Source organism: Ostrinia nubilalis, chromosome 15 (assembly GCF_963855985.1).
Source record: "Ostrinia nubilalis chromosome 15, ilOstNubi1.1, whole genome shotgun sequence".
Taxonomy (NCBI): Eukaryota; Metazoa; Arthropoda; class Insecta; order Lepidoptera; family Crambidae; genus Ostrinia; species Ostrinia nubilalis.
Window position 1 is genome coordinate 9,866,166 of NC_087102.1, and position 26,298 is coordinate 9,892,463.

The 26,298-nt window shown below is 34.3% G+C and overlaps 1 protein-coding gene across 1 annotated transcript in view; it reads left to right on the forward strand.

The window, feature by feature from the left end:
• The window catches only part of LOC135078908 (epidermal retinol dehydrogenase 2-like), a 48,700-nt gene extending 23,404 nt beyond the window's left edge, over window positions 1-25,296 (forward strand). Inside the window, exons 3-7 of the mRNA XM_063973482.1 lie at window positions 19,023-19,147; window positions 21,921-22,031; window positions 22,465-22,712; window positions 23,011-23,127; window positions 24,051-25,296. Coding sequence (XP_063829552.1) covers window positions 19,023-19,147; window positions 21,921-22,031; window positions 22,465-22,712; window positions 23,011-23,127; window positions 24,051-24,228 — 779 coding nt within the window. The 3' untranslated portion in view covers window positions 24,229-25,296. The remainder of the gene's footprint in view (window positions 1-19,022; window positions 19,148-21,920; window positions 22,032-22,464; window positions 22,713-23,010; window positions 23,128-24,050) is intronic.
• Window positions 25,297-26,298: the final 1,002 nt, after the last annotated feature.

Genomic DNA, 26,298 nt, shown 5'->3' on the forward strand with positions numbered 1-26,298 from the left:
TAAAGTGATTGTAAACATTGTTAGAAAAATATTAATAATAAAAAAAAAAACAAAACTCAAAAATATTTATTCAGTTTAGACCACAAGTAGCAATTATGAACGTCAAAATATAGTAAATAATAATAAAAAAAAGAAAAAGGTAGCCCTTATGGGGCACTTTACATGTCTCCTTCCTTATCTTTTGGGCTCTACCAGCGCTTCGAGACAAACATATGGCAAGTGCTGAGAAGAAACGCCGGAACAAACTCAGTCACCACTAATTGCCAGGAATTATCTAACGGTAACAATAACCAAATTCAAGTACATCAAATATGTGCAGACTGAACTGACTGATATAATTAATGCACTTGTTTGTCAATCGGGTAACCTGTGACCTACTTTATGGACTTCACTGTGCGTAGTATGCGTGTGTCTTGCTAAATTACTCGACTTATAACATGTGAATATTATTCTAGTGTAGTCTTAGATAATGACCTAGGTCAACACATTAAGATAATTTAAGGTAAATAAGTCTAGGAATATTCTAGAGCTCAATAGGTTGGAGATAACCTTCCGTAGCAATGATAATAGTAGGTCGCCGATGCAGCGAATTTATTTCACAATCTATGACAAGGTTAGTGACTTTGCCGTATAAAAAATCGGTCAATTTCGAGGCATATTCGTGTGCTGTGAGTTCCGTAGGTACACATTTGGTGGACTAGACTACTAATACGAGTACATATAACATAAATTATCTTAATCAGTTTTTAATAAGTCGAGTCGATACCGAAAAACGTGACTCGCTGGATTTTCCTGTAAACTTTTCAGACAGACATACGCATCTATGTAGTTTCATATTTTAATTCTTAATTAGTTACTTCTTTTTTACCATCAACACCCAGTGCCCAGTACTAGACAAATATTGTTTCAGAGAAGCTGTAACAGTTTACAAATAATCCTAAAACATAACGCTCAAGGTGATATGATAATAAAAACATCATATGCAAAATGACCTTTAGATTTGACTGCGAGTTCTTATGTGCAGCTGTAACTACAATAAAAATTACTAGAAACTACTGAATACGCGTTATTAATTATTAGCAACCACTTTTAACACTGAATACGCGATTTTAATTGCAGGTCCTGCCATCTCAACGAAGATACACGTTCTAAGTCTCAAATTATACATATGTGGTAGAGCTCACTAGCTCACGACTTACACACAATACCTACCAATTTTGTAACACTTGCGTTCTCGATTGCTAAGTGGTAAGGCTATGTTCAAATTAGAATCGTCTTCAGTGTCTGTATGGGATAATAACATCTGCCGTACGCGCCAATAGAAACTGACAATTTAGTTAATTTAAGTATGAGAAAAAAATGTCTTAATCTGAGATATGATTAACAGTCTCAATATACAATGAATAGGACCTTTTTGGCACAGAACATTCATAATTATTTTTAATTTTAACTATGTTATGGTTTCTTTTTTTGTTCATTTATGTAGGTACCTATTTTTGTTCTATTGTGTGCTAAATAAATATATTTTATTCTATTCTATTCAATATCTTCAACATTACTTAACTTTTTAGTCAAAGTAGCTTTTGTAAGTTTGCTTTGCACCATCTTAATTTAACTTTAACAAACGTCGAAAATCTGTCAAACTCTATACAATAACACCGGTTATCGTTAAAGTTAGGTGGTGCAACTCAGCCTAAAATAATTAAATACATCGATAACTAGGTGTCAATGTTGTTCGGACTTTATTTGTTAGAATAATTTGCAGCTTCTCTTGGTGCAGCCTCTAATGTGACAATGTTGGGCAACGGCCATCTTTCATAGAGCCTCGACATGCGGTATCTTGGATGCGGTATTGTGTCAGCTTTTGTTACATTGTCAAACGTTCAGAAGCATTCAGCAATATAAGTCTACTCTCGGCTTCGATTGAGTACGAGGCCTTGGGCGGCTGTAAATCAAAAGCGAATATCATGTAGCCGTCGCCTTCTGGTCTTGTGGCTTGGTTGCTCGTGTTTCTTTTCTAATACATTAATGCTTCAACCACACAAACGCATACAGATCGCCATCTGAAGACCAGGGTCGTGGTGTTCCTTAAGACACCTCGATATGATGCTGAGTGGATACCGTTTCGGCGACACGCACATTTCCTACTTTATCTAGTTTAGTTTTGTTATTATTTTCTTGACAGTTGTGTCGCTGAATAAAAGTTAATAAACATTTCATTATCATTTTCAGAAAGGCTTTCAAAGCTCTAGATTCAACCAGGCTCATTGTAGTAAGAAAATCAAATTAACAAAAAACAAAACATTAATGGTTGTATTATTTACAAAACGCGTATTGAATTAGATATTTATGAACTAATAGCGATTAAAAAACTCAAATGTCTAGACTCTAGACACATTAGCACATGATGTTCTAAGTGACTTGTGTGGTGCATAAACTTTGATGGATTATAAATAAAGGTGTTAATTTGATGTTTTTTTATAAAAAGTCTTACTTTATTATGGGTAAGTCTAAAATAAGCTTCGAAGTTGTTAAAATTTAGATTAAACTTAGATTATTTTAAAGGCGCAAGCATACCTAGTATTCATAGAATTAAGTTCGACCTGAAATTCAATTTTTTTTTTACAAAATACGATGAATCATCTCAAGAACAAATAAAATAAAATTTTACTACTTTCTATCAATTAGTGAAGCCAAATCAACTTTGTACATGACAAACTATAGTTATACAAATATTTTGCAACTGCCCTTAACCTTTTCATTATGGGCAAAGTCACGTGTGCTTGCGCTAATATTCTATTTCCTTTCGTGCAATTGCGCTCAGCTTATTTTGTAACTCACTTTGTAGTGTTAAATTTATTGCCACTTTCAAACAAGAGGTGGAAATGGCGCAATAAGTACTTAATTAACGGTTGGTATTTCTATAATTGTAATATTTTCACAGATTTTTCGCTATGAAAGGATATTTGAAAAAGCAACTAAAGCTTTTCCGGACGGGATAACAAAGACATTTAAAAAAAAAATAGGAATAAAATAGCTAATCATGTCGAAAAGCTTTGTTTTACTGCAGGATGTTTAGGCTGAGTTACACCACCTAACTTTAACGGTAACTATAATGATAAGCTTTTTGTATTTGTATAGAGTTGAACAGATTTTTGATCTTTGTTAAAGTAAGATAGTGCAATCCAGCCTTAGTAAGTAATCATTTATACCGACCGACGTAGGTTAGGTACCCTTCACAAGTTGAAGGTGTGAAGACTTTGATTTCGAACAACTTCATATTCGATACATCATCATAGCATCATTAAGTGACTTTCTCTTAGTTAATTAAGTTCACTCCGACTACTTATTCGAACAATAAATTATTCGATCGCCGTCGTGTGATACATAAGCACACACAGCTTTATTAACTTGACTTCATTGCTTTCTTACGTCCGTATTCACAAACGATGCGTGCTTAAGTGAAGCAGCAAATCGAACGCACAGCGTTGCATAGAGCTCCGTGATTGGTTCGTATATCACCCTGTGCGTCCACGCGCACTGTGAGACCTCATAGTAATGTTTGTGAATACGGGCGTTAGACTAGAAAACAATATAGTGGTGCTACACAGGTGCTACTTATAATAGTCGCCAGTTACTTTCTGTAGTTTCTGACGACGCGAATATAAGGCTGGGTTGCACCAACTTACTTTGACTTTAACAAACGTCAAAAATCTGTCAAATTCCATACAAAAAATATCGCTTATCGTTATAGTTACGGTCAAAGTTAGGTGGTGCAACTCAGCCTAAGATCTTAATTCTTAGCTGAGTCACGCGTAACAAACATCAGAATATTTACTAATAAGGATTATTTGAATTATTTTTGATATCAATGGAAAATATTTATTCAAATATCAACCCGCAACCTAGAATATGGTAATATCTTTAAACCAGTAACCTTGACGTTGCAAATCCGTCTTGTTTAATATGTATTTTCTTTCTGTAAACGGAAATGTATTTGTTTGGTTTGGACAAACAGATGTCGAGGTTTCTCTGTAAATATGGAGATTGCTTGGAGACCTCAGTTTCCTTTTGGCACTATCATGGGGAAGGCCCTCTTGTGAGTTGCATATTTTGTAAAAAGCGTTTTCGAAAAGTATCCATTGTTAACATAAATGGTACTTTTTTGTCTTGATTTATGGTATTTTTGCATTTTTATAATTTGAAATAATGTAGATATGTCAACCATAATTTTTCAACCCCATTTTCACTAGCTATAACGAAGGTTGCTTCAGTAAACGTCTCTAGCGTGCTTTCTGTAATTAGTTAACTTGATTTCTTACCAAAAGCATTTTGTTTTTCAGATAAATAAAATAAATAAAAATATTCCTTCTCCTAAGCCCTATCTAAGGGAGAGTCCGCTAATTTGGACCAGTTTTTTTCAATCCCATTTTACACATAGTTTTCTTTTGTTTTTGCTAATGTCCATGGTATATAATAAAAGATACATTATTCAACTTACTATTTCATAAGTATTAATTAACATGATTGTTGTAAATTTAGCACAAATCAACAAAGTACGAGCTCAGAGCTTCGGTCCAATTTAGCCAACCGGTTCGATAATTTGTACCACAGGGTTACTAAATTGGATTTCAATAAATTTCAAGCCTATAAAAAAACTATGGCAAAATATTATACGATACATTCTTAACAAATTAGGAAACGAAAAGGAACAGTAGTTAATAACATAGACAATCGATATTGTTTTACACGTTATCACGATTTTGAGTACAAGTTTTGTAATTCCAATTATCGTAACACACACTTGTACCTTATCTACTTTGCCAGTCTTTTGCTTTCATTTATTGTAAGTCAAACATAACTACGCTATTATAACTTCAAAATATTATTTACTAAAAAAAATTTCAAAATCCTTTGGTAAAGTTCCATACAACTTGATGTGGTACAATTTAGCCGACTAGGTGATAGTGCTTTTAAAAAATCGGTAAAAAATATAGCTTATAAATACCGAAAAATGTTTCAAATAATTGTAATCCACACTAATTTACGCTTCTAAATAATATATTAGAAACACCCTGTGATTAAATTTAACAAAATTACAAACTAAACATGTATTGTCAAAAGTTACTTGAAAACAATGAAAAAATACTTTTCAAAATAAAACACACGTGTTTGTTGTCACGGCAAAAACCACATGGCCGATATTAATTGATTTTAGTTGTGTATCGCTGAGTGTTGCAATTACAGACATTCAATAAATACTTTACGAAATATGAGGGTGGTACAATTTACCCGGCGGTACAATATACCGAACTCTCCCCTATATCTGTGTTAAAATTGGTTCAGCGGTTTAGATGGTTCCCAACAGTTATTACTTGTTGAATAACCGGTATTGTGTTAAGGCTTTAACTGCTCATCTGCCCTGATTGCCGGAGCTGACCCTGACTCTGCCCGCATCATCATCAATTAACTTAATTTTACGTTTTGTACGTATGTTATTAATTTTTTGCGGGTTTCTGACAGTAAATTGCGGTCACTTAACTCTTTCTGTTAATTAAATTATTATGAATTTAATTTCATCACGCACTTTTACTTTCTTTATTTAAATTAACCCAACGATGATGATGATACAATCATTATACCTAGTTACCTATTTTTATGTTTCTTCCTCGTTTTCTATTCTTTCAAAGCAGTGCCTATCGCCGGCGAAATGGCGGTATACATGTGAAAATCAGTGCATAGAAATTTGTAGGTACCTATTAAACGTTCCACCATAAAAATGACTGCCTTTCTATAAAGTTACATTTCTTCAAGTTGACCTTAAATTGCTTTTTGCGAATAATTCAACGAGAACTTTTCAATGTAAATTGATCTTTTCAGAGTTAAGTTTAATGTTTATTGACTCTACATGATGACTTCTCTCATTTTCACTTGAATTCACTAGTCCTTTAAAATTATGTTGTAAAATTTAAACTGCAAATAACATTCAAATTACTATAAGCATACTTAGCTAAGTAAGATCTTACTACTCGTTTGCTAAACATCGCATATCTTTGAAGTGTTAGAAAGTATGGGTACTTAAGCCATATGTTATTGTCGCGCCAAAAGTAATTTTCCCAGAGAAAAGTTCACAAACTAGGGACATGTAAATGGCTATGACTTACGACTATTCTTTGTCATTTGTCTAAATGAGATGGCTAATAAGATATTCTGAAGATGTACACATAAACCATGTATACCATGTTTGAAGCAAATAAAATTATTCTCCAAACAGAATTCAATTTTGCACACATAAAGTTTTGCATCTTTAAAGGATTAGTGTAACTTTTTCTAAGTGGATTTGAAAGAAGTAGTCGGTCTGGCATTTTTGTCGACGCTCAAACTGGTTTCGTGCCGCGATGAGAAAAAAATCACATACATCACAAACCGAATGCTCGGCAGTCCCAACTTCATAAGGCTTTGGCTGGGAGTTGTAATTAGACACTGGATTACTGCTCTGAAAAATCCGAAGCTTTTTTATATATTTTTAATAGTGATAGTCAATATAATATCGTAAAGGTAACATTGCTGTATGAGTAAGTTATGTGTTAAAGTTCTATGTGGTTCTACTAAATTACTATACCTCTATTATAGCGACATGTAATGCTTACGCGTTATAATGTGGTAAACAATATCCGCTATGATAATAGTATTTTCGTTTGTATGGTGACATAGTGATTTTGAAGAAAATGAGCTTTCTATGATAACACTTTCCACGTTCTCTTTTAAACCGTAGCATTCTGGTTGACCGCGCTAAAATATAAATATTATGTGAATTCTCTGAACAGTATCACATTAGGGTTAGGTACTCATCCCATAGTTAAATATTAATTTGCTGTAGGTACTTTTTACTATAAAAGACCAAAGAGCGCAGGTTGAATCCCCGCACATGAGTAACATGTGTTTGCAAGTACCAACCTATTTGAAAAAAGTATTAAATACCTATGCCTATACTTAATATCCGTTATCATACGTTTTTCAGTTACGCAGATGACGTAAATTCGCGAAACATGTGTTATTATTTTAGCAATGTAATACTTACAAATTAGGTAAAAACAAATTAATGACACCGGAGTCAACATCCTTCTATATCCTGCATGAATACAGGATGTGTCCGTTTGCGATTTGCGTGCGAAATGCTAATAAAGTTTAACTGCAATTAGCTAATGGGAATTTAAGTTTTCTACAGCATTGCCTAATGTTACTCGTAAACTCATACCCGAACATAATAATTGCTAGAGAAAGTGATGCGCGAAAACCAGAGCAAGTTTAGCAACAGCTGTCATTGCTGTCAATAGCTGTCAAAGTCTCCGCAAAGAATGGCGGAGGATGCGCGGGCGCCGCGTGCGGCGCTCGTTGTGGTAACTTGAGCCGCCATTGTACGCATTTCACACACTTATGACAGGTAATTGACGGTTAAGATAGGTCCGTAACAATTTTAATGCGTTTTAACTACCGCCATTAAAATATTTTTGCTCAGTCGGATATGGCTGCATATCGTAAAACATTACGAAGTTATTGCTGATGTTGCTTTTTCTGAGTTTCATATTATACATTATTAGTAACAGTTTATAGCCTATGAGTATTTTTAAACAAGGCGAACATTATGGCATTTAGCAATTTCTAATTCACATCAATCTTTATCGTTCCGTTAACTACCATTAGTTCTGTTACTTTTAATGAATTTCCAGGAATTGAATTAATTAACAATTGTATTGTAGCAGTCCGTATTTGCAATCACGATCTAAAATTGGATTACTCTCAACTTATCACAGAAGGGACTTTACACGCGACGACCGTCGCTGAAATCGTACTTAACTCTTTTTCGCAAATCGTAACTAACAAAATGTAATCTTAACCCTTTTAACTCACACTTTTTAACGCGTATTTTACAATCTTGCATTTACTTTACTGAACTTTTTAGCCTAAAGATTTTTGTGAAAAGTGAACACGTTCCACCACAGATAATATGTTCCACGTTTTCTGAAAACTAATTAATGTGAAAAATAATTGACTTATTTCATGCGGCAGGTACTTATTTTAAAAAAGTCATAATATGTGGTAAGATGAAGAATTGAGGATTTGAAGTTATTCAAATTAAAATTACTATTGATTACATGTCACATAAAAATATTTAGATAGGGTTGACATGATATTTAACCACGTAAAGTACGGCCAACTAGCAGCGATACGAAAGGTCGATTCGACTGTCGAGTTGACAATCTATTCTGTCTCTTTCCATCTTGTGTATTTGTCATAATGTCTCGTTCTCCCGCCAAAATATGTCAAAGTCAGACGGGTTCGTCAACATTCGGACATAAATTTTAGAATACATAGTTGTTGCAATTCACGAGGGCAAATCTGTTACTTGTCGGTTCTTATTTTATTATTCCGATATATTTAAGTATCTAAGAAAAAGGGGTAGGCCTGTAATTGCCATACACCGGGCACATTGTGAGGCAGAAATGTTATTATTATTCTCGTTATTTAATTTAAATCTACATTTTACAATAATTCAAATTATAACAAAAACGAAATTCAATAAAACACCTATTTTTATGGTTTGCCTGATATTTTTTAAAACTATATTGCCTACAAAAATATGTATTCTAACTAAGTATTAAAAAGTTATGCACCCCTGCTATTGCAAATGACCATGACATTGGGTTTGTTTACATTTGGTATCTCGTTGGCCATACCTTAGGTGTTTATTAGTACAGTAAAAGAAGCAGTAAAGAATTTACTCATGTGGTAGCACCGTGTAAAGGAACTTTTGCGCTAGCGCAGCCGATCGCACTCTCATGATGGCTACCATTAGCCACGCTCGTCATTATGGTGAAATAAAGGCTAGAGATTGCTTTGCGTATCTCCACGTGAGCACTATACTAACATAATAGGCCATACACCTCATACTACATAGGATAGCCACCTGTAGAGAAGTACTAAGAAAGTAGCATAATTGAAATGAAACCGCAATGAGTTCGACTCTCATGATATGAAATAACGATGAGTATCTACAATCTACATACCGGCCTATCAATGTAATATCTACTTAGAGTCTAGGGTACTATACATAGGGCGCATAATATCTACACGTATGAACTGAAGAGCTTGTTTGTTTGGTTGAACGCGCTAATCTCAGGTCCAATTTGAATAATTTTATGGGTGAATGAATTGGATAGCCGATTTACGAGGACAGCATCAATGAAAAATTTTGCAAAAACGGGAAAAAATATTCAAATGATTTTCACGCGTCGCGGGCACACAATACGCAAAAAATAAGACACCCACTTAGATTTATTATGTTTAGCTAATATTCATTCATATTAAATCTTTGAGTCTAATTGACTAGACCTTATGTGGTTGGCAATGACCGACTATGACGAATGACACACAATACATGTTTATCTAAAATCACTGCGGTGAAGGTTAATTGTATTATACACCTTTTGTAGTAAGTAATTTGCTACGGCGCCGAGGACGTTAGGAATTACAAAGGAACGGCTTCGTCACGATAACTGAGCGGAAGTAAAATGAAAATACTCAAAAACACTTTAAATTGCAATTAATTTGTAGAGTTAATCATAGCGATTCAGTTAAATATAAACACACATAAATTCATACAATTAATTCTTAGTTAAAGTAGTGGACAAAATATGGAAGTATTCTTTGATAAAAATAATGTAAAATGGATTTCAATTTTCTACATGTTCCATTACATGCTACGAAATATGGGTTTCTTACATGTTAAGTAACTAAACGAAACAATTATCATAATTTTCCTAGAAGTTTTTTTGTTATATAACAACGTCATACTTAGGTAAGATGGAATTAAATTAAATATTCGTAAAAAGTTCGCAATATACATAGGTTAGAGGCTCTAACCTTTGTATATTTGCCTAGATTTTTTTGCCGTAACATAGAAGTAACAAACAAGTCAAGCGTCACAAAAAGGCATGTTAGTTAATTCCTCCTTAGGTCACAGAGTTGGCCACATTTGCCATAAGTAGTGTAAAATCGATCTACTTTTAGGGTAGCTCTGCCAAAGTCACGATGGCCGAAACTTCATGATGCACCAACATTCTTACCTATGTTGGGAGCATGCGCTGAAAAACTTTCAGCTTTTATACAATAACGTAAGTCAGGTGTCTACTAGCTCATTCTATAAATGTATTTTGTATTCGAAAATTAAAATGGTGATAAAACCTTATTATACCTTCTTTCTACATAAAACATAGTTATTTAACTTTATGTTAATGCATTCAGAATGAAGATACACGTCGACATATTATGCGTTTAGCGATAGTACTTAGTTAAATAAGATTTCAAAAAGCTCAATAGTTTACGGCCTTTTCGGTTTTCTTTCAATTTTTATTTTAGCTTGCTCCAATTATATAGTGAATGTACCTATCACTACAAGGTTTCATTACGACATATCTCAGGTATAACACTACAAAGCTCTATATAATTTAATTTTTTTACAGGGATCTAGTATAAAATCATGTCTAATAGGAGTTTCGTACTCTTTATGCCATTTCATACTATCTTCATACGAAACCACCAACGAAAATTATAGTTTTTGTATGGTTTCTGATCTTCTTAAACCGTACAGTTTTACTTATTGTTTGAGTTAAAGAACTCTGGAAAATTTTCAAGTTCAATAATGACTCAATTGAGCTGAATCGGCGCTGAAGCACGAATGAAGTGAGTTTTCATCAACGAATCGCGTGCGCATAATGATGTACAGTTAACAGAACATCGGACTCTACATTTTTGTTTCAAAATAGCGCTTATTTACAACTGTATAAGATGCTACAATGTTTAGATTGACGTGCTATAACGCTAACGTGTGTAGTGTTTGTTCGTAGTGCTCTTGACCGAGTAGTCTTGAAACTTGCACCTGAACCAATCAGTCGATAACGACGTCGTTGCTCAAACCACGGAATCCGGCTCACCTTGACACCGCGTTATAATTTGAATCTCAGTTTTAGGAAATGGGATCGGAAACAGTTTTTTTATTACAGCATTTTCTTTTTTCACTATAACGAACTTGGCAAAAAGTGGCTACTTATTCCCACCTCTCTTTCAAATTGCTGAAACTCGTAAGTAGTCGAAATCAACAGCTTGATCGCCAATAAAAACCCAACCAGTGAATGCCATGTTTGTCCAAGGGGAAAGTTAAACTGTCACTGGACCCGCAACGAAATTAATCAGAAGAGAACTACGAGTATTTCTCATATAAATCTTATGGCTTAAAATATTTTGTACCAACTATGCCAGCTATTTGTCATCTAATCGATTGTATAAGTGAAGATAATGTTTCCAGGTTGTTTATTTTTAATACATCTAGCATTAACATCAGATTAACGAGTTATGTGTAATTAGATTTCTCTTGAATACAGATTTATTTGAGAGATAAAATTATACAATAATAATATAACTGACCGCTAAGTGTTCATTAATCACTATTTGATTGCTTTAATTTTCTTTAATCAAATAAACATTAGCGGCCTTTAGAAGGTGTTTAGGGACTCGAGTCAGATGCATTATGCACATTTATCTTTGTAACACGTGATTATTAGAGTTGCCGCGAATAGTGGTTATAGCGAATAGTCGAATACCGATTAATCGCCATTCACTTTGGCGAATAGTCGAATAACTCGACATTACTATTCGACATAAAAACATTAAAATTTATTATTTCTAATTTCTTCTAAGGTTGTGAGAAAAGAAAACGTTAAAGAATTCTGTTTCATGTTATACATACCTAAATATTATATGTAGTAAATTTTGGGCATGTTTTGAAGAATCATCTACAGGGTGTTAGGTAAATGGGTATATGAGCCGACACTAGCCCATGTTAACATGGTCATATAAATGGTATGGTGAAGTCAGAAAATTGATATCATCATTTTTTTTTTTTTAATTTTCATATAAAATAAATTTTATAAAATCCGATGTGTATAGAGCAACCTACTGAAGAGCACCCCAAGAATGCCACTGCTGAAGAAATCGCCCACTACATCGCATTAGCAAAGGCTGACAGAAAAATAAACCCATATGAATGGTGGACTTTGAGTACCAATAAGAATAGATTTCCTATATTAAGTAAGCTTGCTTAGCGATACTTAATCACACCAGCAAGCTCTGTTTATTCAGAAAGACTATTTTCATTAGTTAGGCTTTTTGATTAATTAAAAAGCCTAACTAATTTAATTTCATGAATATGATAGGCACAGGTACATATTACAAATAATATTGATATTGTGTATTGTTTTATTAGGGAAAATAATAAAAATATGATAATTTTTAACTCATTACTTTTTTTATTCACTAAAAGTTTATTTTAGACGACTATTCGCCGAATACCGAATAATACTAGCTATTATTCGGTATTCGACGAATATTAAAAAAATGTCGAGTAATGCCGAATACCGAATAATAGCGAGTATTCGCGGCAACTGTAGTGATTATGGATCTTAATTGGAGTGTTAGTGTGCTCAATTAATCCTTTGTCTCGTATTATTGTTAGTCTATTGTTTTGTCGTCTATGATGGCGTTAATAATTACCATAGGATATTAGACTTCGTAGAGCAACATAAATCATCGCATGTATGTTTGTATAACATTTTCTACGTTTGGACCATAATTTGGTATTTAGTTTGGTTTACAAAGATCATGAGATCAAGAGTGATATTTTTTGATGATTGTATCAGAGTAAAAAATGTATAAATTACTACATAACTATATTAGCACGTTAGAAGTCAAAGATTAAAGAAATATTAAGCGGCATTTATACTTAATTTGTCTCATTTTAATCTTCTTGCTCTACCAGCTTAGAGAAAGATCAACAGTGTCATTACGCCATTGTGTCATCACCTTTTCTTTATTACAAAATCTATACTCGTACTTGTTTATTTCTCCCACAGCAAGGCTCATTTCTCCCCACAACCAAATAAACCCAAAAAAGCAATAATAACAATAACCCACATAATTTCATTACAATGTTAATAAGAAAATTACCCGTCTTTCTCTCATCAAGAATAATCAGCTGCGAAAGAATTATCCACACACGGAAGCATTTCCCGCCATGGACCGGCGCGCGCGCATCGCGGCATTGACACACATGCGTGTACAGTCGGCGCCGATAGGATTTGGCAATCTTATTAACAAAAGGCGATAAAAATCTACTGAAATAGGCATTAAATGTTAGATATCTCACCGTTATTTAATTTCGCAATCAAAGATTTGGTCATTAATGGCTTTAAAAGGACATAACTTAGATGATAGAGACAATGTCAGCCGGCCTTTTTTGTACTGACAAAGTAAGATGGTCATTTCAATATTGATGTGGACTGTACGTTAACTAGAAATACGATGATCAGTTGTTCAAACGCCGACAGACACCTGACATTCACTTGGCGAGAATATCATTATACTGGCTTCGCCCGCGGCATCGCACGTTTTATTTGTTCACACTGGCACATCTTTGGATAACTATTAGTTAAGTATAGTTAGAAGTATGTTCCCGGGCAAGAAATAAGCAATAATGCCACGCTGAAAGGCTTTTTATCTAAAACTAGCTGACCCGGCGAACTTTGTTCCGCCTTAATGGCAATAAATAAGCAGACTTTTTTTTATTTCGAACGGGATAAAAAGTATCCTGTGTCCTCCTCCTGGCTCTAAACTACCTCCCTGACAATTTTCAGCTAAATCGGTTCAGCCGTTCTTGAGTTATAAGTGGAGTAACTAACACGACTTTCTTTTATATATATAAGATATAGATATAGATATAGATATAGATATAGATATAGATATAGATATAGATATAGATATAGATATAGATATAGATATAGATATAGATATAGATATAGATATAGATATAGATATAGATATAGATATAGATATAGATATAGATATAGATATAGATATAGATATAGATATAGATATAGATATAGATATAGATATAGATATAGATATAGATATAGATATAGATATAGATATAGATATAGATATAGATATAGATATAGATATAGATATAGATATAGATATAGATATAGATATAGATATAGATATAGATATAGATATAGATATAGATATAGATATAGATATAGATATAGATATAGATATAGATATAGATATAGATATAGATATAGATATAGATATAGATATAGATATAGATATAGATATAGATATAGATATAGATATAGATATAGATATAGATATAGATATAGATATAGATATAGATATAGATATAGATATAGATTCTGCTCATTTAAATATTGTATTAGTATACCTGAGATCTACAGTCGATCAAATCGATATGCATCAATTAACATTTAATATAATGGATTTGTAATTTTGTATCACAAAATACATGTTTAATTCCTGAATATAGCTTGATTTAACTAATCAATTTAACCTTTACTATTTAAAAAAAAAAATAAGGTTATGGCCAAAATACAGGGTGTCCCAAAAACAATGGATAACCCTGTAACCATCGATAGGCCTCGCCATGGTCTCCCTAACGTCCAATTTTGACCTCAGTAAAAATATCACCGTTTTGAAGATTTTTAAGTTTTTGTGCATTTTTAGAAAATTGCCACCTGCGGTTACTTTTTCTCATGCCATTTCTACAAATGAGGATACTTTTCAATCTAGTTTTTTTCCTTATCACAAGGGATAGTTGGGCTATCAAAAGAAAATATTAAAGTTCGACAAACTAGTTTAAAAGTATGAAAATTTTAAGAAACTGCAGAGAAGAAGGAAAAATTAATTCACTGTCTTGCACTTTTGATCAGCCATCGTGTAAAAAAAAAGTAGGAAGACCATCGTGCCCATTACCTTAAAAACTTCCTTGGTTAATTGAGATTCTAAAAAGGTATCACAAGCCTATGTATCCTGTATTATTTTTATCCTATGGCTACTTGAATAGCAACTAGTATGAAAACTGCAAAAATGAGTTTTTCTCGTAATAGTTAAACTAGGACTGCATAGTGGCATCAAATACAAACGGATAATTTTTAGCGTAGGAATTTTAATAAAGCAACATTTTATCATCATCATCATCATCATTTCAGCCATAGGACGTCCACTGCTGAACATAGGCCTGTACCCCAATGATTTTCATAATGACCGCTTGGTAATGGCCTGCATCCAGCATCTTCCTGCTTACCTTTATGAGGTCGTCGGTCCACTTTGTAGGTGGACGTCCTACGATGCGCTTTCCGGTACGTAGCCTCCACTTGAACCCTGTTGCCCCATTGGCCGTCCGTTCTGCGTTTTTGTGATTACTTATTTTTTGTTTTACACCTTATAAATGTGCCTATAGACAGATGCCCGTGATGATACACGGCTCGGAAACGTGGATTTTTTGCACAGCGTGCTATGGAAGGGGCTATGCTCGGGTTTCTTTACGAAACCGTATCAGAAATTAGGAGACCTGTAAACGAACTAAAGTCGCTGACATAGCCCGACGGATCAGCAAGCTGAAGTGGCAAAGGGCAAGGCACAGTGGTTCGCAGAACTGAGGCAGCAGGGTTGAAGTGGAGGCTACGTACCGGAGAGCGTATCGTAGGACGTCCACCTACAAAGTGGACCGACGACCTCATAAAGATAAGCAGGAAGGTGCTGTATGCAGGCCGCTACCAAGCGGTCATTGTGAAAATCATTAGGGTACAGGCCTATGTTCAGCAGTGGACGTCCTACAGCTGAAATGATGATGATGATGATGATAAAATGTTGCTTTATTTAAATTCCTACGCTAAAAATTATCCATTTGTATTTAATGCCACTATGCAGTCCTAGTTTAACTATTACGAGAAAAACTCATTTTTGCAGTTTTCATACTAGTTGCTATTCAAGTAGCCATAAGATAAAAATAATACAGGATACATAGGCTTGTGATACCTTTTTAGAATCTCAATTAAACAAGGAAGTTTTTAAGGTAATGGGCACGATGGTCTTCCTACATTTTTTTTACACGATGGCTGATCAAAAGTGCAAGACAATGAATTAATTTTTCCTTCTCTTTTGCAATTTCTTAAAATTTTCATACTTTCAAACTAGTTTGTTGAACTTTGATATTTTCTTTTGATAGCCCAACTATCCCTTGTGATAAGGAAAAAAACTAGATTGAAAAGTATCCTCATTTGTAGAAATGGCATGAGAAAAAGTAATCACAGGTGGCAATTTTCTAAAAATGCACAAAAACTTAAAAATCTTGAAATCGGTGATATTTTTACTGGGGTCAAAAATGGACGTTAGGGAGATCATGGCGAGGCCTATCGATGGTTACAGGGTTATCCATTGTTTTTGGGACACCCTGTATATTCTGCCAACCAGCTTCGGAGGCGGCGATGCAATCGGAACTTTCGGCTGGCACCGTTACTTTCTACAAATTGTACTCGAGGGGCTACGCTCATTTGTAACACCCAAAAAACACTAATAAAACGTTCAGCAACTCTACATATTTATAGTAATTAAATGTGTATTATATCAGATACTGTTTGAAAAGGAATATTATTATGTCAGTGGACTCTACCAAGGTACTAACTAGAACTTTCTACAATAATGGTCCCGGATCTCTAAAAAAATATCTTACCGGTATTTTTTGTAACTCTTTATTGCCGTTGATTGATGCAAATAAAATTGCCTTGGCATTCGTATATTGCTTTCGAATTAAAAAAAAAAAACGTCGCTGTTCTAACTTTTACAATTAGCGTGTCGCGAAAAGGTTTTAAAATTCATATCATTATTTTAAATTAATAACTTCCTTGGTGTGTAGCCCTCAGGCTATGTCGCGGTCAAAATCATACAAAAAATGCTTATAACGGGCCGAGTCGTAATGGGCAGTGGTATCAGGTTCTATAGAAAGCATCTCGGGTGCCCGCGGCTTGTGTCTGTATGTTGACGTTCGTATTTTTGGCTATGTCGGTCTCTATCATTCATTCCAAGATGAGAGGGATGAGACATGAAAATCAAGTTGCAGTGTATAACATAGTTTAATAGGTAAACTGGCCAGTAAATAATAATAATAATAAAGTACCAAAATGATTAATTGTTACGGCGACTGTAGGTAACTCAGACTACTTAACATCTTCGTAAAATAGCACGTATTGCAACTGCATAAATGCCATATTGTTTGTGTTGTTATTCGTATCTTATGGTCGGTGAGGTTGATAACCTTTAAATTGCTACTGATATTATAATTACTTTTGCACTAATATTTATTTTAGGTAAGACACTGTCGTCAAATATGAGGCATTGAACCTTGTAAACAATAACAATTATTTTCTTTTTTCATTAATAAGCCATGTTATTAAATCATCGAATGAGTAGGTTCTGCATAATTAGACAAAAAAGTATATAGAACTAGTAAGAATAAAGAACTAGCTAATATTATCCGCTCTATCTAATAATAGCAAATAAGTTACGTACGTACCTACTTAGGTAGTAAGTTTTTTCTGTCAAACCAGTTTTTGTTTTGCCACACTTCGAGCCCAGAATAATCTATACCAATGATTAACCAAACAAGAATTTTATTTTTATATTTTAAAGACAGGAACAACATAAACAACAACATTGCTTTTATGACTGCTAGTTTATCCAAAGTTTTCCTAGGGTTTTCCACTTAATTTAATTATTAAACGTCATACAAAAAATGAATATTTAGATATAAAATAAAAAGGAACATATCAGACGTCATATTTTTTTATTAATAAACATGTCAATGAACTTTAACTTTTGAAGTGATAAAAAAGAGAGAGTTTAAATTTAAATTATTTAGTAGATAAATAAAGTTAATTATAAAGTATTATGTAGGTATCATTGGCTACTATAATACCTAGTAACTACTCGTAGTGATATAAACCTAACAGACTGATTCGAAATTCCAAACAAAAGACTTGTCTCACATTTCACACCACTCAGATCCGGATGTTTTTGAAGTTTTTAAGATTTGACATGCAGGATGCAGGTTGTTAAATTAAAACTAGTCAACAATGATATTTGAGAAAAAGCTCAAAGTAAATATGTATAATGGGGACTTTTCAATCATCAATTTAAAACTTACCTACATAAAATTTATGTTGATAAATTAAATTGCACAATCATTATTGTCATTTACTGTCAACGCGTTAATTCACAGCGAAAGCTAAGATTGATCGCAAGGTGAAAGGTTGCGGGTTTGAATCTTGCGCGACCGTTTGAAAAAATGTCATTAAAAAAACAACGAAAAAAGGACCGAAGCATAATTATATTTAAGTTAATTCAAAAAAATTAATAAGAACGAATTTATTTTGGGCCGTTGTCTGTCATTCACAACACAACAAGCGATTCTCGAGTTAGGTAGGATGAGATATCGGATTTTTAATTTTGAAGTGTAGGATATAGATAGTTAGTTTCAAAGGGTGGGGTTGACATACATTGCTCGAGATTTGTAACTCTTTACTAGAGATGATCTATTGATAATGTGATTTTGTCTGTTTGTCAAAATTCAGTTAGGTATACCTCTACGTTGGTGTCGTTCTCTGCACTGGCTATAATGAAAAAGTCACAGACTTCGAAATCGTTTTCTACCGTAATGAATAACATATCTTTGCATATGTGAAAACGTGTTTACGACAGTTGATGTCATTGCTATACGAGTGTCATTTGGATATGCTTATCGGTCTTTGAACTTACCTAAATTATCGTACCTCATCGTGGTATTATTTAGTAGAACTATTGAATACTACTAATACATTAAAATAACACCACCCTAATACCCCACTCTACCTCTGGATGTAGTACGAGGTGACTGAGGGAGAAAACGAATATCAAGGCTCTCAAACTCGTCCATAGTGTCGCTATGCCATATGGCCATATATGCTTGGGGAGCTGCGTAGGTCAAAGGTTCTGGTTAAATTACAGAGTATCGTCTTCCTGCAATGGAGACTGAATGACCTGATGATGATATTTTACTAGAGCGTCAATTGTTTCAGGGTTGGAAGACACAGTAAAGCTGGTGAACGGCATCGGCGGCAAGTGTTACGGGTACGTGGTCGACTTGGCCAAGAAGGAGGACATCTACAGAGTTGCCAAGCAGGTGGAACAAGAAGTCGGCAGGGTTAGTACTACACATTTTACGTGAAGTTAAAAAGGCTCATGGGATCATCATTCATCAATAGACTTGCTTATTGCTTGAAGGCTTATGGGATAGTCATTCGACTATTCAATTTATTGTTCTATCAACTGTTTAAGCACCTTACATATTATAACAAACGATACGAAGAATATCACAAGTTGTAATTTTATATTACTTGACATTTGTGCTGCTCTATTTTACGAACTTCAAAAGTTTTTACGGTTACGACTAACCTTTACTTTTAATTGTTTGTTTACATGTTGCCGCGTCATTTTGGTCATTGATCCGGAACTTTTAACTGTAATAAATTACCGTGCCAGTATGTCCCTTGCGAATTTTGTAAAATGAGAGAAAGGAGTCCAAAATTTCTCTTCCACCTTTCACTATGCCTTTTAAAGACAATATAACGATAAATATAACTTGTGATTCAATACTTATACTGCAGACACATAAAGTATCAGTTTGTTGGAAAATATTTAAATTAGCATTTGATATTGCGGATGTATGCAGATGCCGATGAAATCATACGTTTTTATAAATTACCATAAGTTAGTTAGGTACAGTCGCCGTCAAATTTTCGTGCTCCCAAAGTTGACAAAAAGATTACATAACTACATACAACATATTCCAATTGTAACAAAGACGTATTGCGAACTTTTTGGCTACTTTGGGTGTCACGAACTATTTGACGCTGACTGTGCTTAGTTATATTTAAGCACTATAACAACTTCACAATACACTACAATATTTAGACGGATGTAGGTACATAAGTAAGCACTCAATCTACCTAAGTGCTTAGGTTACTATTCAAGAGATGAGTATCTCCAGGATTTTTTAGTAAAAGTTTGTTATCAAGCTGAAATTCAGGGTCATTGTGACATTTGATTTACCAACTCATGAAGGTCAGTCAATGCGGGAAAACGTTGCACAACATAGAATGGCGCGTCCATTGCGTTTCACCACTACTGTAAAAAAAGAACTGCTATGCGAAATGTAATAAAAATTAACAGTTTTAAGTTTTACATAAGCAAATAAGGCTAAAAAATAATTGGCAATATTATTGAGATCCGTCACCAACCAGCCATTGTGGCAATCATTGGGGAGGCCTATAATATTCATCAGTGACGTCCTAATCCGTCCTATGACTGAAATGATGATGGTAAAAGCGAGAATTACCAATGATGGTTACTGGTTTAATCTGTTGCTAATAAACTCCATTTTGCTTACCTACTCAATACTCATTATTGATTATAACGTCGAAAAACCAATTTTAAAATGTTCCTCACCTTAAAAAAGTTAAAATATCTTATCTTAATTAAAACTCTTAATTAATTAAATATTTCCTACTAATTTTCAGCTTTCTAGACTTCGTTGCTTTGGCTGCGCCTTAATTTCCGTTAGATACCTTGATGTAAAACAACATACCTACCAACAAGTAGGTTTTGTTATTGTACTTAGTTACATTAGGTACGTATCAAGATTCATAACATAAATTGCAACTAAGTGTTATTATATTAGTTAGCAGATATGTGTTTTTAGTGACATAAGTATTACTTGCGCTGTTAATTAGTGTTAAATATGTTTAAAAACATTGTTGTAAAGGTAATAAACATTCTTGAATCTTTTATCCTCCTTGGATATGCGTGAGGTAGTCCCAAACAATGTGTCAAGCTCGAAATGATAACCATGACAATGGTTATTGTTCCCGCTATGAGTCAAAACAAATTATGCGCGTCCACGAAGTCATACCTAGGTACGCCTGTATTCACAAACATTACTGTGAGGTCTCACAGTGCGAGTGGACGCATAGGGTGACACACGAACCAATCAAAGAGCTCTATTCAACGCTGTACGTTCGATTTGCTGCTTCATTTAAGTGAGCATCGTTTGTGAATACGGGCGTTAAACACAGGTAGAGACAACAGCACCGCAAGCTAAACACTGGGGTCTCTTATGACATTGCAATAGGTGCTATATTGCAATAAACATGTATAGTTTGATGTGCTGTCTGTCGTCTGTACCTAGACTCAACGCATGCCTAAATCTGTTGCAATTTGCAATGCGATTTGTACCTACCTACCTAAATGATTAATCAGTCCTCCGATTTGCGTCTATAGACGTTAGGTTAGGTTAGGTTATTAGGTAGGATAATACGTATTCTAAGAAAGATTTTTAAATCGTAATGATAGATCATACTCTGTCATACTAATATTATAAAGAGAAAAGATTGTACCTAGGTATTTCTTTTTGTATTGTATGTTTGTCACGAATATACTTACTCAAAAACTACAAGACGCGATTTAAAAATCTTTCTTAGAATACGTATTATCCTACCTAATAACCTAACCTAACCTAACATATCAGATGTTAGGTTAATGACATATTCTATAGATAGGCTATTCATACGGGCGAAATCTTAGTTATTAATAACTTATTGAGCTTTTTCATCAATCGACCACGATGGCCTATCTACTTAATATTCAACCTTATGTATGATAACAAATACCATCCAAAATCTATTCTTCCCATAGCATGTCACTATGATCTAGTCTTAAATAAACAACTTGAAAAAATCGAACTCCCTAAGGCGGGAATTGAACCCACGACCTTTCGCTTGCAGGGCGACTGCTCTTCCATTTTCTTCTTCATTTTTTCAAGTTGTTTATTTAAAATTTAGTTTGAAAAGCGACTCTAATCGCTAAGAAATTTTAATTATGATCTAGTCTTTTAATAACACCACACTAATTGATTCCAGGTGACGCTGCTGGTGAACAACGCGGGCGTTGTCTCCGGCCGCTACTTGCTGGACACGCCGGACCACCTCATTCAGAGGACCTTCGATGTCAACGTTTTGGCTCATTTTTGGGTGAGTTAAAATACTGATAAATTACACTAAAACAACTTTATGAGACTCTCCTGGGTGTCGAGAGTGATAAGGAAAACATTGGTTCAAAGTTCAGCAATAAAAATGGAGAAAGAGTCCGTATTAACCTGCTTCTAAAAATATCTCAATGATCCAACCAAAACAAACAGCGATCTAGGAAATCCTTGGTTTAGTTCAGTGAACGAAATTAGGGAAAAATCTGAAATACTTAAAAATGGCTGCGTTCACAATATGTATTTCAATAATCCAACCAAATAAAGCTCTATGACGATCCATATAAAAAGCTCTTTACCTAACTAGCACTTTTGGGCTGAACTAAGGTTAAGCTACGACTTGTGCCAAACTTATAAACTTTTAAACTATTTTGAAAGTTACAAAATCTGCACATCTTAATCCATCAAATCAACCATTCCAGACCGTAAAGGCGTTCCTGCCATCAATGATCCTGAACAACGACGGGCACATCGTCACCATCGCGTCCATGGCTGGCTACGTAGGAGTGGCCAAGCTGGTGGACTACTGTTCCTCCAAGGCCGCCGCCTGTGGCTTCGACGAGTCACTCAAGCTAGAGCTCGAATCCAAAGGCATCAAGGGAGTCAGAACATCGCTCATCTGCCCATTCTTCATCAGGTCTACGGGGATGTTCGACGATGTTAACTCAAGGTAAGCTAGATATATGCTATAACAGTCGTTAAGATCATATGACTTCTTGAAGTTAGTGCGCTTACAATACCTATAACAAATCTACAGCACGAACTTGTTGTGTTGAGGGAGTTTAAAACCAAGCCTAGCAGACCACATTTTGAATGTAATTTTGCCAAAAGTGGTGTGGTAGAATATTCAAACGTGTGAATACTTGCTTTCACGTGATATTGTTATTGTTCCCATCACACCCATTTATGTGTGAGATATATTTACTTATTTTAAATTTTGTAAAGACCCATGTTTATCCTTCTTCCAGGTTTCTACCTCAGCTGAGCTCAAACGACGTGGCCGACCGGGTGATACTTGCAATCCGCACCAACGAGCCCTTCGCAGTCATACCTGGTTTCCTAAGGGTGCTACTGCCCTTTAAATGGTAAGTAAATTCATCATTACATACAGTAGCTACTTACTTGTTGTACAGTTGCGTATATAAGTTAGGTATAAGCACAAACGACCTCGACACGATATAAGTCATAAATCATAATCTAACAGCTATTATTAACATCATCTCTGCAAACATTAATAACTTTCGGAAATACCAACTGCTATGTTTTATGTAAGTAATACGATACGATGCTAAAGCCGTGTTTTTCTATGCGCTACTTCTTCTCGGCAGCCTATAATTATGTCCTGAAGCATTGATAGAGTTATGTTTGGGTCGCATACATCATACAAGAGCTTTTAAAGGCTTTCAATGAAGTTTAACTATCTTAATTCTAATGAGCATGTTACGTAAGATCATAATTTTTTTAAACACAATGAGGAAGCTCTTGAACCATTATTATGTAACATGACAATTATAATGGCGCTGATGATAATACTTAACAATTTGTTATGCTTGATACAAAACACACATGTCTTGCACGTGGGATAATATTATTATTAATGGCTTTTTATAACGCACCTGGACATTCAGCATCTGCTTTTTGTTGTAATATTATGATTTAAATATTAATACAGCCATCAGGAGCGAAGAATTTTCAAGTATCTAATTACTTATTTCTTCTATGTTCAAGCGAATATGACGCATGTTTTAGCAGCTAATAAAAGTTTCCTTAAGGAAATTTTAATGATAGTGACTGGCTGATTAAGATTATCAAATATGACTAGATTTGAAACCTGGTGACATAATAAAAGGCGAAGGTTGCTCCGCCTTACCTATACATTTTCCCCATGAACTTCCTCCACTTTAAATCCATATAAGGAAAAGTACAATTGTATGATGTTGGATAACGAAAAGTACAATTGTATGATTTAAATGAGTCTAAAATTGTTTCACGATTGTCCTCCTTCCAGGCTGGTGCCATGGCAAGTGATAGCCGACCTGATCCGAATTCTGGTGCCGGACGCGTCGCCCGCGCATGCCTCGCCCGAGCCACCGACGCCCGAGCTGTCGCCGGTGCCCGAGCCCGTCAAACTCGACTCCCGCCCCATGACCCTAGTCCCACCAGCGAGACATGACCGCCAAGTCTGATAACCATCCACCAACGGGTGCTAGCTGTACAAACCACGGTGGAACCAGGAACCACCACCCAAACATTCCACTAGGAAATTAAAATCGACTGAATTTCCAAATTGGGTACTTATAAAATAACCCGAATTAACATTATGGGATCCGCATTTGTAATGGGTGTCAGTAGATATATTTGTACAATATGGGGATTTACCGTAGCTAGTAAGTAGGTACTATTAAAAATAAAGCATGGGGCCTTAATGTTATTATAATCGATTAGTCTTCTCTGTTACTCGTATACTTCGATGACTCTTTGTTCCAATTTGTAACTAATAATATTGTGTATAGTTTTGAATTTGTTTTGAAGGGAATAAGTTCTAAGACATAGCTCAAGATATTAGTCAACGTAGAGAAAAAATGTGTTTATGTTACATGCATTCCAAAGCAATGTTAAAGTGCTTAGTCGAACTAAAATAAGTAGATTATACCTATAAACCAAACATGTTAGTGTTTGTATAAATGTTTGTAACAAATTAAGTCTTGGGAGGTAGTACAAAATAATGTTTCTAGATCTGTCATATCGCCTTTGGAGTTTTTTAGCGGTTGTTTTAATATATTTGAATAAGTGTTAATGTGATATGAATTTTATAAATATTTTATACTAACTTTTGAGTAGGTAGGTATTATTTTGAAACCTTAAAGTCATTTAGATTACGACAGTGTTTATTGTAAAGGTAAATACACTTTATTAAATCATATCACAATATAAAATCGGTTTCAAAATAATACTTAACTTAATTATTTAAGATGTTACCTCTAAGAAGTCGAACAAAAATAATGCGACTCGAAAAGTTATAAAACTTTACCATAATGCGACTCGAAAAGTTATAAAACTTTCCCATTTGTATGAGGAAATCCATTAAATAAGTTTTAAGTCTTTAAAAATTATGCCTACAATTGTTATTTTATCAATTTTTTTGATTTGTTTAACAAAGGTACATACCAAGACAAGTGCCTTTAAAATATTTTATAGACTTCCATGATGGTATAAACTATGAATATTAGAAAATAAAAAGAAATCGTTAAATATATATATTTTTATTTTAACTCCAGATAAATTATGATGAACATTATAAAAAGTATTAAGTATTATTATAGAGGAACTAAATATTATTATTAAAACTATTAAGTATTTTACAAGAGGATATTAATGTAGACGACTAGTGTTTGTACTATTATCGAAGACATTAGTTGAATTATCACATTACTCGTGGTTTTGTAAACTATTGAATAAATTAAGTACAAATAAAAGCAAAACAAAGCAAAAGAAAACATAAAACTTAATAATATTGGTATGCAACAACTAACTGAATACTGCCTGTTAATATAACAAGCACTATACTAATACTACAAGTAAAATAAGTACAAGATATGAAAAAATAATAAAAATTGTGAAGCCAGTAATGGGTAAAATAGTACCAAATGAGCGCCAGCAAAGAAAGCGTGTGCAGTACAATATTAAGGCTTGGTATTTCTGCTAAAGTAGGTATTTCGCGCTGTCAAAATCTGCGCGCGCAATACTTCGCCGAAGACAGCGCGCCAAAGAGCTCTCGCGGCTACACAGTATAGAAATACGCAGTTGGTTAGGTTAGGTTGACTTCCTTCCGTTCAAGCGTCACACTCACAGCACTTTCTAATACAAATCATATCCAAGTGATACAAATTAAAACAACTTTCAAAATTTTTGGGAATATTTTAGAATCGAATAAATATAGAATATAACTGCCAAAGTAAACACGGTTCAAAGAGGCGTGGCGTCACCCGACCTTCCGGAAGTTCCGCGCCGGCTAAAAGAATTTCAAGATTACGTCACCCGACCTATCGGTAGATCCCCGAGAGCTTGAGCGATTGGAAAAACATTTTATGATCAGTTACTCGTAGTTACTACGACGTAGTAGCGATTATTTAGAGCTTGGATAATACATTATAGTTGTTGCAATTCACGAAACTTTGCGAGATGGTTAATTACATTAATCAGTACACGCATCAATTTTGTTCAGTCTTTTTGTTTATTAATAAATAAAAATATCA